This window comes from Thunnus thynnus, chromosome 7 (assembly GCF_963924715.1).
Source record: "Thunnus thynnus chromosome 7, fThuThy2.1, whole genome shotgun sequence".
Lineage (NCBI taxonomy): Eukaryota > Metazoa > Chordata > Actinopteri > Scombriformes > Scombridae > Thunnus > Thunnus thynnus.
Window position 1 is genome coordinate 9956615 of NC_089523.1, and position 17303 is coordinate 9973917.

The 17303-nt window shown below is 39.8% G+C and overlaps 3 protein-coding genes across 7 annotated transcripts in view; 2 read left to right on the forward strand and 1 right to left on the reverse strand.

Moving 5' to 3' along the window:
• The first annotated feature begins 50 nt into the window (after positions 1–50).
• On the forward strand, positions 51–7716 carry LOC137185821 (SAM domain-containing protein SAMSN-1-like). 2 transcript variants are annotated; one of them, XM_067594220.1, is made up of 8 exons: positions 51–252; positions 1928–2008; positions 2408–2533; positions 3114–3231; positions 3395–3552; positions 3752–3964; positions 4394–4541; positions 6862–7716. In XM_067594220.1, exons 1-8 carry the CDS (start codon positions 196–198, stop codon positions 7014–7016), a joined length of 1056 nt encoding a protein of 351 aa, XP_067450321.1. In that variant the 5' UTR covers positions 51–195; the 3' UTR covers positions 7017–7716. The 2 variants fall into 2 exon arrangements, with proteins under 2 accessions (XP_067450321.1, XP_067450322.1); XM_067594221.1 differs by having other exon boundaries at positions 54–252; positions 3401–3552.
• Positions 7717–8058: 342 nt separating this feature from the next.
• Positions 8059–14024, forward strand: hspa13 (heat shock protein 70 family, member 13). The gene is made up of 5 exons (XM_067594225.1): positions 8059–8381; positions 8495–8835; positions 10913–11126; positions 11241–11408; positions 11723–14024. Exons 1-5 carry the CDS (start codon positions 8357–8359, stop codon positions 12301–12303), a joined length of 1329 nt encoding a protein of 442 aa, XP_067450326.1. The 5' UTR covers positions 8059–8356; the 3' UTR covers positions 12304–14024.
• A 303-nt stretch (positions 14025–14327) lies between these two features.
• Positions 14328–17303, reverse strand: part of gdpd5b (glycerophosphodiester phosphodiesterase domain containing 5b) — a 44085-nt gene continuing 41109 nt past the window's right edge. For 3 of the 4 annotated variants that reach the window (XM_067594224.1, XM_067594223.1, XM_067594222.1), the window contains 2 exons: positions 16512–16624; positions 14328–15703 (listed from right to left, as the gene is read on the reverse strand). In XM_067594224.1, coding sequence (XP_067450325.1) covers positions 15618–15703; positions 16512–16624 — 199 coding nt within the window. In that variant the 3' untranslated portion in view covers positions 14328–15617. Of the gene's footprint in view, positions 15704–15890; positions 16192–16511; positions 16625–17303 lie in introns of all 4 variants that reach the window. The other variant, XR_010928923.1, reaches the window with a different exon arrangement.

Genomic DNA, 17303 nt, shown 5'->3' on the forward strand with positions numbered 1-17303 from the left:
GTTTTTCCCTTTCTGAAGCGATTCTGCAACGAGAGATACTGTCAATTGCCTCACATCCTGTGCGTTGTAAGGAAGTGGGCTAGCGCATCAGACAGGCAGCCTCACTGTTAGTTAACACTTGACTGTCAGCAGAGTGGACAGTGGAAATAGAGAAGAGCAAAGACTGAGACTTGACAAAAACACAAAAAGCTGAAAATGTTACATAGGACAGCTTCCAGCGTGTCAGACAGAGGAAAGATCAGCAAACCCAAGGTAGGTGAAAATCAAAACAACAATCTGAATATAGGGACATGACCTTTTGAAGGAAGCGTTTTGTTCAAATGTCAGCTTTGACACAGTCACCTCAAAAGTGTGAAAAGAAACAAGAGCGAAATGGAGAGAGAGACGGTTTATTTATCCGACTGAAGAGTTTCTGTGAAAATTTGCATTGGTTGTACCTGAAGTTACTGCATAACAACATTTAAAAATGTGTTAAAATCTCATTTTGTGAAATAATGATTGAACGCTCCCAGGCTGCTTGACAGTATGTAAGGTCATTTTTTTGCCGAGGCATATACAGAACAATGTATTTTCCACATTAATTTCCGCAATGTAGAACAGTCAAACAGCAAAGACAGTAAAACAAAAATGAAAATCAAGTTGAAGAATGCAGCTTTAAATGTTAAACCCTTCAACTGTCCTGCCATATTTGTGGACAGTGGAGTAAAATGTGTCTGTCAAAGTAGTCGACGTCGCATTAAATCAATCCACAGAGGGCTGTCTAGGACCATGGAGCTCATATTTAACCAGGATTTCCAGGGATTATTCATTTATATAATTATTTTAGTGCTCTGCTGTGGAGATGATGGGGGTTTGGGAGAGATTATAATGACTTTTAGTTTTATGAAAAATTAGGGGCAGGCAAGCGAGAGGAGAGCTAGTACGAGTGCATTACAGCGCTGCAGGTCGCTGGAGGACACAACTGCCTTATTTATGTAATTTCATTCATTTCGAATACTGACAAGTTAGCAAACTGTGCAACTGTGTGGAGTCACATTTTGACACACATTTACCACATATTTTACAAGCTCTCATTTCGATGTAAGTGATGGGGGCCAAAAGCCGCAGTGTGTCCACACAGTCATTTTGTGCATTTAAAAGTTTATTTGATACTTATATAATATTCAGCAGTGTGAGTTAGTCATATCAAGTGGATATCTGCCACATTTGCAGTCTTTTTAGCATAAAATCCCCTCTTTGTGTTTCCTCAGACAGTGTTTCTTTGTTGAGCTGCGGTGGAAGTAGAGTAACAAAAATCTGGCACTAAAAAGACTGTAAACGTTGAAAGATGTCTATTTGATTTGACTTATTTGGACAAAAGCTTCATATTAACTTCAAATAAACTTTTAAATACATTTTTGCATGGAGGGAGGCTTGTGGATTTTGGCCCCCATCACTTCCATTATGAAGGGATCTTCTAATGGCCAGTATGAGCAGAAGGAATGATTATGGCATGAAAAACCCGTTTCAGTGTTCATTTGGGGACCTGACTATAGTTTCAAAAAATTGTGAACACGCCATTTAACTGTCACAACTATTTCAGCACCAAGCATTAACTGTATACCTACATTTACATACTATTTATGTCTGTGGTTTGCTTTTGACTGAAGTTCCCTTTATCTGCGAGCAGAAAAATCAGGAACTCTTTGACTTCCCTTAATAGACAAATATATAGAGTAGATGTAGACCGTTGAATTCACTGGAAAACTTGATCTGTAGAGTGAAGATGCTGCAGGTTTTGAGGAATTTTTGAGCCTTGCGACAATTGAGACAAGAACTCACCAGTACGATGACTTAATGTTGCGTAATACTGTTAAATCTTGCTTCACAAACTGTGCCAGTTTTCTCAATGACATCCTTTGTCTCTGTCTTTGAATCTTCCTCACAGCGCTCCACAAGCTTTGGCAAGTTTGAGGGTCTCAGACATCACTCATCACAAGCCAAGCCAGAGGAAAATGGGACAAATATGGTTTGTAGATTTGTTTGTGTTTATTTTTAGAGAAATGGTGAAAACTCCTATTGTTTAAAAGTGGCAAGATAGTAAAACATTTGTAAAGTAATCGGATAGAGATGCTACAGTTTGCCTCTCATTAAAGGACTGAAAATAGATATTTTCAACCAGTGTAGTTGTATATATTGTGTTCTAAAGTATGACACTGGAAAACAAGTTCATCTTGGGAAAATCCCTTAGCTGTAGAGAAAGTGATGCATTTTGTGTTTATGGAGCAAATTAAATCTAAATGTACTGTCTTTAGTACAATTCTGTATGTTTGGAGTGCAAAACATTAATGAAATGATGTATTTCAGGCAAAGGTGTAACAAAAATGATGAAAAACTAACAAAACAAACTAACTTTTGTTGTTCACAGCTCACAGAGGAGTGTGAGAGTGTGGACCAAAACAAATCAGGACTTGGGAAGAAGATGAAGGCAATTTCACTGACTATGCGCAGAAAAATGGGCAAAAAACATGCCAAGTCCTTCTGTGAGGAGACAGTGAGTCACTAGAAAATAGACACACACAAACACACACAATTCCTATGCAAAATGTAATGATTTGTAGGCACAGATTTCTATCTCATCTATCAATAATGTGTATACACAAATGATCAAAAACCCCCTAACAGCTGCCAAGCGTCATCAAACTCCAGACTCACCGACAGTCAGCCGCAGTTACTGCAAACCACTGCCGTTTTTTCTAAAGAATCTTATCGCTTTCATCTCTTATGAACCCACATCCTCAAATGTGACGCTGTTTCTTACAACACTGACATGAAGCGCTTCACCTTAAGCTTCATCAAAAAGTGTCTTGATGCAGTTTTACTGTAATACCGATGAAGAGATACGACAAAACCTTTAGGGGCTTTGACATTTTCACAACCTACATGTCTCCCTGAAGCTGTTTGTTTCTTCGTCGCCTTTCACTTTCATATGGACTTACAGTTGTCGCAACTAATGTACATTTTGTCCGAGCTATCACTGACACCATTATGATCATGAAACTAATTTTTTTTCTGTACTCTATGACATGCCTCTCAATTAAAATAGTATGTCTTTTTGTTTTTTTTCTTCCCAGGGTGATGAGACAGACAAAGACCCAGAGGCAGAGACAGAGAGTGCCCCTCCAGCTGAGCAAAACTCTGCACAGACCAGCAACTCCTTAGAGAGTCTCTACAGCGGCCAGAGCTCGTCTAGTAAGGACTCTGCTGATGCTATTTTTATACACACATATATATTTACAGCTTCTTTTATTTTGAGGATTCTCCGTGTGATATAGCTCCAGAAACTTTAAGAGTAGTAAATCACCAGATCCATGCATACATGGTGTAATCATACTGTGTTGTGTTGCGTTTGTGGGTGCAGGTGGTGTGACCAGTGAGTCCAATGGTTCTGGTCAGAGGGACAGTCTGAGGCTGGAGGAGGACGGCTCCTACCAGGGACAGTTCTGTGGCAGAGCTCGCGTCCACACGGATTTCGTCCCCAGCCCGTACGACACCGATTCCCTCAAACTGAAGGTAAGATACAACACTGTATGCAGAGTTTTACTGTGAAATAACAACAAGGCCATCACAACTAAGGCCCTGATGTAACGATAAACTGCAATACTGATTAAGACAAAAGTGAAGCATTCCAGCTGAACTTGAAACGGTAAGCAAACACATAGATCAACATCCTGTTCATGATTCTATATATTTTCTATAATTTGCATACTAGGTCGGGGACATCATCAACATCATCAGTAAGCCTCCCATGGGCATCTGGACAGGCATGCTAAACAACAAAGTGGGCAACTTCAAGTTCATCTATGTAGATGTGTTGGTGGAGAAGGAGGAAGAAGAAGAAGTTCCCAAAATCAGACAACAGAAACTGTCCAAAAGACCTCGACCTAAAACACTGCTGGAGTTGCTGGAGCGTCTGAATCTGGAGGTGAGAACAAGATTTGCTCGCCTGAGATTGCCTTGTTGTTTCAGACTGGTGACAAATCAGCAGGTGTTCAAGAACATAACAGGAAAACATTTCAAAGTGTTTTCTGCTTACTCGTCTGTTTGACATCTTGAGGTTAAAAGAAATATGATGTGCAAGATTGTTGTTTTCAGTTTCAGCCAGAAAATACCACAAATTTTAAAAAAAAAGGGAAATTGCACTGAAAACGTGACCACTGAAACATTACCATGCTTCAACAACACAATCTTAAAAATGTACTGTAAGATATCCAGCCATCAATTCTCTGTGGTCTGTTTGAAACCTAAATATTTGTAACATACATCATCTGAAACTCAACGTGTAGCCACCTAAGAGCTGAAATGTGAATGCGTATGTATGTTGATTGTGATGAAGGAACTGTTGTTGTTGCAGGAGTACGCCTCTGCTTTGCTGCTAAATGGCTACCAGACAGTGGAAGACCTGTTGCACCTCCAGGAGAAACACCTGATAGAGCTGAACGTCAAAGACCCCGAGCACAGACGCAAGCTTCTCACCGCTGCTGATTACCGCTACACAGAAGGTCAGGAACATAGAGAGTAGAGATGTGCAGAGAGCCCAGTATTTGTATTTGTATCTATAATTGTTGAGACAGCAAAATTATTTATATTTGTATTTGTATTCAAATAAAAGTGGAAATAGGTATAAAAATCTAGTATTTGTTTTTATTATACTTTTCATTTTAGGATATTAAAATGTTAAAGTGTTTATGAGGTCCCCACACTGGGTCTGAGCTAAAACCAAGCGCATCACAAATATGCAGACAGACCTCCACTTATTTATACACCCATAACACAGAGACAACACAGCATGTAATATTTAGGGAAGAACTTCAAAGGCGATTATTGCTTTGCACTCTTCATTTATTGCCTATTTTTTATAACCTGACTTTGTGGAAAGGAGAAGGGGAACAACAGGTTGTGGAGAGTCCCTTGAGAGCACTTTGTGTGTGTCAGTAGTTTAGCTTTATCTTTGGGAAACACCCCTCCACTCCAGGAGTAATGTCCAAATCAGGAAATGTGTGTCATGTAGCAGGTGGATGTGACTCCCCTAGTTCAGACCTGCTGATAGATGTAAGACTGAGATAGTGATGTAACTGGCCTGCGCGCTGGTTATTTGATATGGTTTTCTTTTTCTTCCTGAAAACAAATCATTTTTAAAATATTTGTATGAAACAAATATTCATTAAAATAAAACAAAATAACCCAAAACACTATTTGTGCTTTGCCAAATAATGTATTTGTATTCAGCCACACGCCTGATAGAGAGTATCTATTATTCTCTCTCACAGCACACTCTCTGTCTTGTCTGACTTGTCATAGATGGAAAAGCACAGATGTTACTAATAACATTACTGATGGTGCTGTTCTGTTCAAGTGTCCCAGTAAGTCATGACAGCATGACAATGAGCCAGTATACACAAAACCAGGACTCTGAAGTTGTAGCAGCATTTTATTACTTACATGTGCTTTTCCTACTGTGACGTGTCAAAATGTCTTCTGTGAAAAAGACTTATTTTACTACTAATGGTATTGTTTTACAAAGACTATCACTTACAAATGATGATGTATCACTAGTTTCCAGTAACGTACTGCAACATCAATGCATATTGTAAGAATGTAGCATTGTATTTATTAAGTGTTTTTACTGCTGTAATCAAGCATAACAACTTTCTGGCACCATGTGGGACTAATTAGTTTGATTGTGATTAAATGTGATGCACCTGTGTGATCAACAGCCAGTCAAAAATGAGTACTTATCACTTTCAGGTAGCTTTAATGACTTTAGTGACACACAAACAGAAAATAGATAAGCCAAGATTAAATTCTCAGAAATAAACTTCCCTCAAAGACGTTTTTTTCAATGACAGATATGCTTGGAAATGTTTCATTACTGATGGAAAACAAGAATTGAAATGGGTTCACTGCTCAAAATGTAAAATAGCGGATGAAAGCTGAGACAATTGTGGCACACAGAATAGAAATACATCCTGCACGCTCTGAGAGGCTTATCAGTGATTTCCTGTTACTCAGATAGAAAGTGCTTAAGAGGGCAGAAGGTGTTCCAGTAATCTGATGTCTTGAACCAGTAGGCTGATTATCACAGAGGCTCACATGAATGAAAATAAAACTACTCCCTGGTGTGAAGAAGGAACAAAACACACTTGCTAGTTTTCTTCAGCCAGTGCCTGCTTTAGTGCATTTTACTTAAGCAGATGTGTACAAGTCACATTAAAGGTCATTGTAATTTCTCTGTTTGGGTGACAGTGTGAATAAACAGATGGTGGCTGCAGTGTGACCCTGCCAAGCCTGTTGACTCACATGACAAGCCAGTAATTTAATCAAGCTGAACTCCATTAGGTTAGTGGTTTGACAACCCGGACATGAAGATTAATAGCTTCTATCAGCGAGGTAGAAAAGTGAAAGAATGGTGGAATATTTTTATTTTGTGAGAGTGGAAAGTGGAAGTCACAGATGATGATCGAGGCATTTTTTTTTTTAAAAAAGAAGAAGAGATGTTATGTGCGTGCTGTTTGCTGGGTCACAGCTGCAGAACTTATTTTAGTATTTGGGTCATTCAGCCAACAACACACCTGTTATCACTTTAATTTAGGCTATTACAACCTTTAATGTTGAAAATAATGTGCAACGCTTTTGCTGCCACAAACATAAATTAAAATTTACGTGTCAAAGAGCATCCAAAGCATCTAAATATGGATTATTTTCCACTGACTGAATCATGTGGCACAGATTTGACTTGACACAGCTTCTTTAATGTGGTTGGAAACAGGAACTTGTAATATTATGACATTTGCCTCAATTCCATTTGCTTTGTGGCCGCAGGTGATGATGTCAGGGATGCGGAGGAGCACAAAACCTCCCACAGTGTACAGGAGGAGGACAGTGATTGTCCCAGAGACTCGGGCTGCTTCATACCATCCGAATGCTCAGACAGCAAAGAGGACGCAGAGCAGCTCACAGATGCTGTGGATTCTTAATGTGCTCATTTGTCAGACAGATACTTTGACATTCGGAATAACCTCATGGAAATGGTTTTAACATTTTTCTTTCAATTTTCGCAAAATGTTATGTGAACATTCCTTATTTTAACAGGCTAGCCACACACTTTCCTAATGTAGAAACTCTGTAGAAGCCAGTGCAATGCATGTAGGAAGAACATGCAATTAATGAAGCACCAATATTCTGAATGTCAACTTATCCATTTGTCACATTACCAAGATAATAATCAACTTGTAAGTTTTGATTACTGAAGGTTTTTTTTTTATGTTGTTGAAAAAAAATTTCATTGATAAGAATATCACTTGTATTTATTGCATTCTCAATCATCATTCAGTGTTTTTGCATATAATGCCTTTATTTATCTCAGCTCATTATGACTGTTCTCATCACATCCAATGTCAATTCAACATCTTGTGTCATCATTTTTCTTTTCCGTGAACGCAGTGATGTTGGTAAAGTGTGATGTTTATGAAATATAATGTCTGGGTTTGAACATGCAAACTCAAATCTTGCTTAAAATGTATACTGTACAGGAAAATGTGTATTTTCTGAATGTGTGTGTGTTTGTGTGTGTGAGAGAGAGAAAGAGAGAGACCCTGTTTGTGTGCTTATGTGAGAGTCAGCATTCATCTGTTCTCACAACTTTTTGTAAATAAAATTAAAGAAATACAAATATGATTTTTTGATTGTCAGTCAGATTTATTTATTTCACCTCTTTCTTTCTTTCTTTCTTTCTTTCTTTCTTTCTCTTTCTTTCTTTTTACCAGTACAGTGCCTGATATATAAGTGACTGATTTCTAAAACTATCAATGTTATATAACTAAACACACATTTGAAAATTGTGATTTATTATTGAATTTAATTTGAATTTATAAAAACATAATCTACATGAATTTTAATTTAATAATTCATCATTGCATTTATTTTTTCCTTATACTATTCAATTTTTTATTTTAATATAATTTAATGTAATTTTCTTTTTCTTTTCTTTTTTTTTAACCTCGACTGCTCTGGCTCTGTCTGGTTGGCTGAGAACACAGTTACGTCACGAAACCTAGCATGTCGCTAGCATTCATGGGAACTGAAGTACAAAGCTAACATCTGCTATACGACCCTTTTCGTCTACGGTATCTTCCATTAACTACATTACCCAGCATCCACCACAAGCAGTCAAGCAATGTTGACGTGTAGTTTATTGGTGGTCTATTTCGCATCACCAGCTGGCGAAGCCGGGCATCATTTAACCGAAACTTAAGCATTTTTACCGACATTTTGTGATTTTTTTGAGTGTTGGGTGATTCCACGACAGTGTGTGGGGATGGCTGGAGAAATGTCTATGATTGGTAAGTTGAATTACATGTATTTTTTAACAGTTATTAGCCAGTAAAGGGATGCTAACCTCAGCTAACACCAAGCGGCTCGGACTTGTCCACCTGTCATACTCGTGTTGTCACAGGTTCAGTGATCCTGGCCTTATTCCTGGCTGGTTATCTGGGCCAGCAGTACTTACCACCCCCCAAACCGAAAGTGATTGGCTTGGACCTGGGCACCACTTTCTGCTCGGTGGGCGTCTTCCACCCGGGCAGTGGAGATGTGGAGGTGATGGCAGATGAAGAGGGGAGGAAGAGCATCCCCAGCACCGTCTCCTTCACCACCACTGCGGTGCTGGCCGGACATGAAGCCGTGGACCTGGCCGACACCAACCCCCAAAACACCATCTACGATGCCAAGAGGTTCATCGGGAAGATATTTGAGCCGGAAGTCCTAGAGCAGGAGAGTGCCCGTTACCCGTTCAAGGTGGGTCATAGTGGGGGAGAGGGAGACTCTGGAGTCAGCCTACGATTCAGGGTTAAGGGGAACATGTCATGAATAATGATATTTAGCGGCTGATTCTCTGTTTTTCACCGCTTGTGAAAGAGTATTAGACATGGTAACAAAAGCTTTTACGCTGTTTAACCCCTCTTCCACTTCCGTAGACCCATTTTTGGAGGGACGGGATGTTTGGGGGGAGATAGCAGGTCAACGGTACATGACACATAGAGATAGTATAACATCACCTGAAAGCTGGGAGCCTGAAGATTAATTTGAGATGCAGTTCAGCACTGTGTCAAGTTTTTCTAGCAATAAATCTATAATGAACATTGTGTTTTGGTCAGGTCCCTATTCAAATTTTGAAAGTTTAGAGTGTGTAAGGGCTTAGAACAATATGATGGACGTATATGATGGTTATTCACATGCTCAGTTATGTCTCATAAGTTGTTTCAACAACTTTTGGGTTGATACCATTTGTTACACAGGTTTGGTGAAAATTTAACCATTTTTGTCCACTCATGGTGGTCATGACATGGTTGTTACCAGTGGATTCCTTACATCACCTAGTTTCATATGAAACCAGTATCAGTATCGCTGTAGCTTTAAAACTTAGCCCACTACAGCCTCTGAAAGACAGTAATGTCACCCGTGGACGCTGGCGTCTTCGGGGAGTGGAAGATGTTAAACCCACTTTCAGATTTGTGAAACCTTTATTTTGCTTATGAAAAATGAAAAACAAGGGCAATTTCACTGATATTTCTCCATTCAGACCACATTAGACCAGATCCAGATCAAAAACCACTATATTTACAGTTGTCAAATCTTAATAATAATAATAATCTAGTCCAGATTTGACAAGTGTAAGTATGGTGGTTTTTGATCTGGATCTGGTCTAATGTGCTCTAAATTGGGTAGAAAGCAGTGAAATTGCCTTTTTTTCAGTTTTTTCAGTTTTCACATACAATGAAGGTTTCACAAATCTGAAATTGTGTTTGAATGAGTCACTGGAGGCTCCTGGTTTAACGTGGTCTGGATGGAGAAATATCAGTGAAATCACTCTTTTTCTTTTCTATTTTCATAAGCAAAATAAAGGTTTCACAAATCTGAAAGTGGCTTTAAACAGCGTTAAGACTTTTGTTGCAATGTCTAACATGCTTTCACAAGTGTAAGTAATGAAAAAACAGAGAATCAGTCGTTAAATATCATTATTTATGTTTCCCTTCACTTTCCCCTTAACCTCGATACGGAATCTGAGTTCATCGTCATGGTAGAGGGTGAGTAGTGGGTGCTGTGGTGGGTGACTTTGTCTCCAGAGGTGTTTTCCTTTCATTAAAGTCATTTCTAAGAGTAATGAGGATACTTTGGAGTTGGTCAACCCTGTATTTGTAGTTTTTTTTATTACCTTAATTTTATTACTTCTACAAAGATGTTTTTATAGTTTTGCATCTCATAATCCAAATAATGAGTAATAATTGTGATTCATTGTCTAACTGTCATCAGACAGTTGTATGTAGGACTGAGTCTACACAGAACTACATGTCTAATAAAAATCAACTATAAATAAACCTTTTGGAAATATAAATAATCTTAATAGTTGTGCATCCCATGTCAAATATGTTTAAACCAGAACCATCATTTATACATAACAGCCTTTAATAAACAGACTGGGCTGCAGCAAAAGAATATTTTCATCATTTCATAAAACTATTGTTTGTTTTCTCTATTAATTGCTTAGTTTATAAAATGTCAAAAAACGATAGAAATAAAGCTGCCATGGTGATATTGTGAAATTGCTTGTTTTGTTCAATTAAGTGTCCAAAATCCAAAGACATTTAATTTATAGTCATTTAAAAGAGACAAGAGCAGAAACAGCATGCCTTCTGAGCATGAACAAGCAAATATTTAGATATTTTTCTTGATAAATGACATAAACAACCTCTGGATTATCAATATTGTTGATTATTAAATTTAAACAACGTAAGTTTGATGTATCGCTCGTTATTTGCTCTCACTTTTGTAATCTCTCCATCCTGACTCACACTCTCCTCTGTCACTCTTTCAGGTGATTAACAACAATGGAAGTGCAGAGTTTGTAATCTCCACCAACCACACCTTCACAGTCAGCCCAGAGTTCATCGGCTCCAGGCTGCTGCTGAAGATGAAGAAGATGGCCGAGAAACAACTGGGCGTGGCCATCCAGAAAGCTGTCATCTCAGTGCCCGCAGAGTTTGACGAGAGACAGAGGAACTACACAGTCAGAGCCGCCAACCTCGCCGGTCAGTTCGTTAATTATTTTAAGATGATGTTGGTTGTCTTAGCACCAGTTGCTGGGTTTAAAAACTCCCTCTCCCTTTACTGTGAACACTAACTCCCTGGTTACTGTCTTGCAGGCTTGGAGATCCTGCGTGTGATCAACGAGCCCACGGCTGCAGCCATGGCGTACGGCCTTCACAAGGTGGACGTGTTCAACGTGCTGGTGGTGGATCTTGGCGGAGGAACGCTGGACGTGTCTCTGCTCAACAAACAGGGCGGCATGTTCCTCACCAGAGCCATGGCAGGTAACGTGTTTCACAACTTAAGTAATAAAAGAAGGGACGTGATATGAGCCCATTGTTGTCTGAAAACGGAGCTTCACATTTTGTTGCTGAGTTCATGTCCCGGTTAAAGGCTTATAAATATCATTCTGTTGATTCTGTGCTTTCTTCTTCTTGATTGAAATTGATAGTAGTTTATAAGTCACAGAAAGAGCAGGTGTGTAACATCTGGATCAGATAATAATCTGGTTCATGTATAATGTTTGTTACCTGCAGTTTTTGTCTAAAGTTTTGTTGCTTAAGGGAACAGTAGACCCATCTTAAGTATTTCTCTGCAGGAAACAACAAGCTGGGAGGTCAAGACTTCAGCCAGAGGTTGCTCCAGTACGCCACAGAGCGAGTCCAACAGGAGTTTGGCGTCCCACTCACTCTCAAAGAGGACATCCACCGCCTCCGCCAGGTCGTGGAGGCCGCCAAGCTCAACCTCACCCTCCAGCCCAGCGCCTCCATCAGAGTGCCCCTGCACCTCCACACCCAAGACAGCTCAGAGTCACCCGAGGGCTCCACTCCAGCACCAGTCCTCTTCCAGACTGTGATCACTCGCGAGCTGTTCGAGGAGCTCAATGAGGACCTCTTCCAGAAGATCCTGGCTCCCGTCAAGACCGTGTTAACCGAAGGCCACCTGGAGAAAGAGGACGTGGATGAGATCGTCCTGGTCGGAGGTTCCACAAGGATACCGCGCATCAGGAGGCTGATCAGCGAGTACTTTGGGAAGGAGCCCAACACATCAGTGGACCCTGACCTGGCGGTGGTTACAGGCGTGGCCATTCAGGCTGGCATCATGGGCGGCTCCTGGCCATTACAAGTCAGCGCTATAGAAATCCCCAACAGACACTTACGCAAGACAAACTTCAGCTAATCTTGATTGAATTTATTTATTGAGAACAACAGGAAGCCAGAGACTTGCCACTGATTTCTAACTGTTTCATGCTTCTCTAATGTGCATCATTTATTATCTGCTGAGTTGAGAAAAATGCACGACAAGACTTTAAAGTCTTATCTTATGCTTCCTTGTTTGTGAAAGGCAGCGTTAACAACAACAACAACAACAAAAATCAGATATTAACATTCCTTTTCAACTTAGAGATAAAATCTGCAGCGGTGAACAGTCCTGTTCTGGTTTTTAAAGTAACAGCTGCTTTTGTTGTGCTCGAAACCTTCAGCAGAAATAACAGAGTGAAATAATGATGAAATGTGACTGAGACTCCTCATAGAATATGAAATCCTCTCTTTCATGTATCGATATTTCAATGATGTTCAATTCAGGGAACAACCACTCTTTATGAGGACTTAAAGACTAGCCAGTACATCTTCAGCTATTTATTTATTTATTCCCGTCAACTGTACGACTGTGTGTGTATGAGAGCGTGTATGAGTGCAGGTGTTTTGCAGGCCTTTAATGTATTGTACATCTTTATATCAAAGGTTGACACATAGTGTGCTTGTGCCTTTTCAGAAAGCTGCTATATTGTTGAAAATTAAGCGTAGAAGTGAACCGCTGCAAGATGGCGTTTCAGGCAGAGACCATAGTCCAGGTCCATGTGACTGAGGTGATTTTATGTTCACTGGAGGTCACTGAGACAGAGACCTCAGTGTAAAGATATGCACAGTTAATTTAAAACAAAATGTATTGCAATATAGACTCTGCACCTCATTCATAAGGTATTCTGGTGAGGTGTAGAACAGATGAAGGTGCATGTTGGTGAAAAGCCTTAATGTTCACACAGTACTGTAACTCTTTAATCATTCGCATCATCCCTCCATTAAACAGAATACAGATTATTCGTCTCAGACAGAGGAGGAGCTCAGTGTTGCACTTTGAGGACTTCCACTTGTTGGCCAACATCACATTTTTGTGTTATAGTGCATGCTTTATTTAAATGGCAATGACTCACATACTTCACATATTTAAGCAGCATATCAAAAGTTAAAAGCAGCCTGTTTCTGCTGCTGTAGGTTGAGTGGGTCAACTCTGGAAGTCTTACAGAAGGACCAAAGCATTTACGTCCAGGTGCCTTGTGTACTTGTAATTGAAAAATGTGTTGCTGTTACATCTGGGATGTTTTGCGGATGTAATCTTTGTGGTTGACAGACTTGTTCACCTTTTCCTATTTTGGTGGACAAATGCTCGTCATAGTACATCCAGTATGGAAGTTGATTTCCATTTGTATTCCAAAAATCTCTACCTTCTTTAGAAAACATAAAACCCAGAACTCTGTATGTCTGAAAGAAAGTATCATTTGCCAAATGTCATTTATGAGTAGATGTACTTTTTTTTTTGTTTTTTTTTGAAATGATGTATTTCTCATGTTGGAACTGAGATCTTGATGTAATAGAGCCTTCAGTAAAGCTGAAGGAAATGTGGTTACACTGTTTGCCTTTCATGCTGTACAAATCACTTATCAGTCCCTGTGGAAACAGGGAGGGAAAAACCCCATGAGACTAGGATCTATTTTTGTATCGCAAGTTTTCCTCATTGTCAGAGTCTAGCCACCTAGAAAAAAAAAAAAAAAAAAACACAAGGAAGTTAAACTGTTCTGACCTGCTTTTCAGCTTATTAAAATTCTGTTTCTCAACTTCTCCGTTGTCTGTTTATTTCAAGAAAAAGTCGAACAAGGTCCATTTTGTGGTTCATAACCCTGACTCCTCCTGTTAACACGTTGATGCGTCCTTGAGCAGAGAACAATGAACCCTAAAATTCATACTGTAGTCTCCTTGTAAGCCTGGAAGCCTCTTCTTAACCCTTTCAAACATCTGATGCAGGCAAACATGTCGGTTCACCTGAAAACCTTTTGAATGTCATAAGAATGGTGTCCTCTAATCTGATGCCTTTACACTAAAATAATAATAAATAACCAGAACAAAACACTAGTAGAAAAACTCTTGTATTAGAAGATTTTTTTAATGTTTACTTCTGAGGCACAGTAATACCCAAAGAAAGAAAAACACAAAAGGCAATCCGTTTCTTGACCCTGTTGTGATACCTGTAGCGTCCCTTCAATTAGCTTAGAGCTTTAGTTTCACATTTAGCACCCACTTCATTGACCTTATAGCGCTCCGTTATACACCAGCAACCAACATGGTGCATTTTGTTTGTTAACACTAAAATAGCACAGACCCGACTACCACTACTGTTAATTAACTCTCACGTTGTTCAAATGTCATTCTTAAGTTGGCTGGAGCGTCTCACACATTATATCAACTTTTATGTACAATAACACACTCGACATACTGTAGCACTGCACACAGGGTAGAAAATATACACCCAGCCAGGATACACGCAATACACTGTACACATCTTTAAAAAAAAAAAAAAAAAAGAGAGAAAAAAGTCCAAACGCATTCACATGAAACATAAAAAGACAACACAAATTATCACCCCCCCCCCCAAAAAAAAAAAACATTTTCACAAGTTCTTCTGGTTGCACTGGGAGCACAGCTCACACAAGTCAGTTGATATGATCATACCTGTCACATGCACCGGTCAGAAGTAGGGCGGGGGGGGGGGGGGTTGGGGGCGTTCAGCCTCTATCAAAATAATTATCTTACATACACCATGTGAATATTTCACTTGGAGGAGAAGGCAGGACTTCTGTAAACAGCTTGTATACATTTTTTGTTTTTGTTTTTAAATATAAATATTCATGTTAGTACTATTATGAACAACAGCACAGTGGAGTGCTGACAGAAGGCAGGAGCATATAAGCGTTTTATCTCATGCTGGAATAAAGCCTAGTTTAAAAAAAAAAAAAAAGGCATTCATCTGCTAAGAGAAGAATTTCATTTACAGTGCTTAAAAAGAAGTAACTGCTTTGGAAAATTAGCTTAAAATGAAGAATCTAGAATCTTGTGTTTAAAAAGAAGCAGGGAGGAGCGGTGGGGGTGGTGGTGGTGGGGAGGGGGGGGCGCTCTGGGACATTTAGATGTGTGAGAGGAGGCTGCAGCTTTGGCGAATGATTTCCATCAATAAAAAGTGCTTGTAGTCCCATGTGATATACAGTATGTCTACCAAGCAAAACACAAACACTATTTACAGAATGTACACAAAGCAACTGGGTGGTTGTTCTCTCCATCAGAGAAGAGCGATCTGTCAGTTCATCCGCTGGACAGACTGTCACGATATCTGGATGCTTGTCGTCTCCGTCTCGCTACCGCGGATTCTCACGGGCTCAATCACTGGCTGATGCCCTGATTGGTGTAGTAGTTGTAGCCAGTGTCCCCATACAGCTCATCAGCACCGCCAACTCCATTCCCCACCTCTGGAGGGCGCCAGAAGACAACAAAAAAAAAAAGTCAGTATTTTGCGATGGTATTGCACCTTTTTCAGTCAGATAACAAAATAAAATGATTAAAGGATAATTGAGTGGAAAAATGAATGAGAAAATGATTGATTATGAATTGATAAAAGCTGCTGACGCTCTGCTTTGTCATAGCTATCAGACTCACCTTTGACCACCAGCACTAGAGGCTGCCTAGACAGACTGGGGCGTCTATAAGCTCCCCCCTACACATGACGTTGTGTTCCAGTGGGAGGATTGTGGGGGAGGTGAGGTGCGTGAAGCGATGCATGGATGGATGGATGGATGAAGGGGAGAGGGGCAAAGTGGGCAGAGAGGCGGCAAGTAACGAGGGATGCAATGGATGCATGGAATTAAAAAAAGGAAGAAGTCACTGATGGCGGAGAAGATGGCAGGATGGACACATCACACACGAAGGATGGAGGAGGCAGGCCGCTACTGGGGTTGACCTTCAACATGGAGGAGAGGAAGAGGAGGAGGAGGAGGAGGAGGAAGAGGAGGAGGAGGAACGAGAACATTCACAGACACTCAGAGAGATGCATGCTGGGATACATGCTAGTCAGGCGTCTGAAATTCAAAATGGCTCGTTCTTTAGTAAAATAAAGTTACAATAAAGTAAAAATAAAAAGGTAAAGTACAGAGAGAGGAATCTGTTTATGAGTTCAGGAGCTCAAACGTCCGACAACAAGAAAAAAAACAAAACAACAACAAACATCCGAGAGTGGCAAACATGTACAAGTTCCCTCTGGTGTCAGTGCGAGGGCCTTACCAGAGAAGATAAGTTTCTCCTTCATGACGTTGATGTCTCTGCTCGACCTCCTGACTGCAGCGCTCAGCATGATCTGTTCAGGGTTGTAGCTGCGCATGCCGCTCATCCGATACCTGCGAGGGTCACACGTTAGGTCAGAAACCACCACGAGACGGGGAGAGGATATACAGAAATACTGCTGCCTCTACTCTCACTGCGGTGGATGATATCTGAATTGTTATAAGAAACAATGGGACTGTGTGTGTGTGTTGAAACATTTCATTGTGTTGTGCTGTGTTAACCGGAGCAGTTTTAGGTTGTTTGATTTGATGATTTGGTTTAAAGGCGACATGTTGGAACATATTTATTCAGTATATTAAGCTCAGTTCAGGCTGGCACAAAACAGCACATCTGCTTCTTATCATATGAACATGTGCACTGTACAGAGGTTTGAGATAAGCACTAAAATATGACACCCTTTATAAAAGCTTTATAAGTTGGAACTAATGGCTTTATTAATGGTTAATAAACCATTTACTAATACTTTACAAATCAGTTAGAAGCCATTATTAGTGAGCAAATTTTGTGTTGCCAGGTTTTGAAAAAGCCTGTTGGCAAGTGTTTACCCTTTCTATTTGCTAAAAGTCTAAATGCTTAATAAGTTAATAATAGCAACAAAAAAAAGATAAATAGTTAAGGTCATATGGTCTAGATTTTGTAGAGATTTTTTTTACAACTTGGTGACCCAAAAGTAAAGAATATTACTTGCTTCCTCAGCATTAGTAAATGATGTATTAACCATAGAAAATGGTG

Bases quoted from the DNA above. Each gene is read 5' to 3' on its own strand.
- LOC137185821 (XM_067594220.1), top strand. From the start codon at position 196: ATGTTACATAGGACAGCTTCCAGCGTGTCAGACAGAGGAAAGATCAGC. The intron at 3,232-3,394 runs GTAAGGACTCTG...TTGCGTTTGTGG, and splicing joins CAGCGGCCAGAGCTCGTCTA to GTGCAGGTGGTGTGACCAGT. The intron at 3,965-4,393 runs GTGAGAACAAGA...TTGTTGTTGCAG, and splicing joins TGGAGCGTCTGAATCTGGAG to GAGTACGCCTCTGCTTTGCT.
- hspa13 (XM_067594225.1), top strand. From the start codon at position 8,357: ATGGCTGGAGAAATGTCTATGATTG. The intron at 11,127-11,240 runs GTCAGTTCGTTA...ACTGTCTTGCAG, and splicing joins CAGAGCCGCCAACCTCGCCG to GCTTGGAGATCCTGCGTGTG. The intron at 11,409-11,722 runs GTAACGTGTTTC...ATTTCTCTGCAG, and splicing joins CCTCACCAGAGCCATGGCAG to GAAACAACAAGCTGGGAGGT.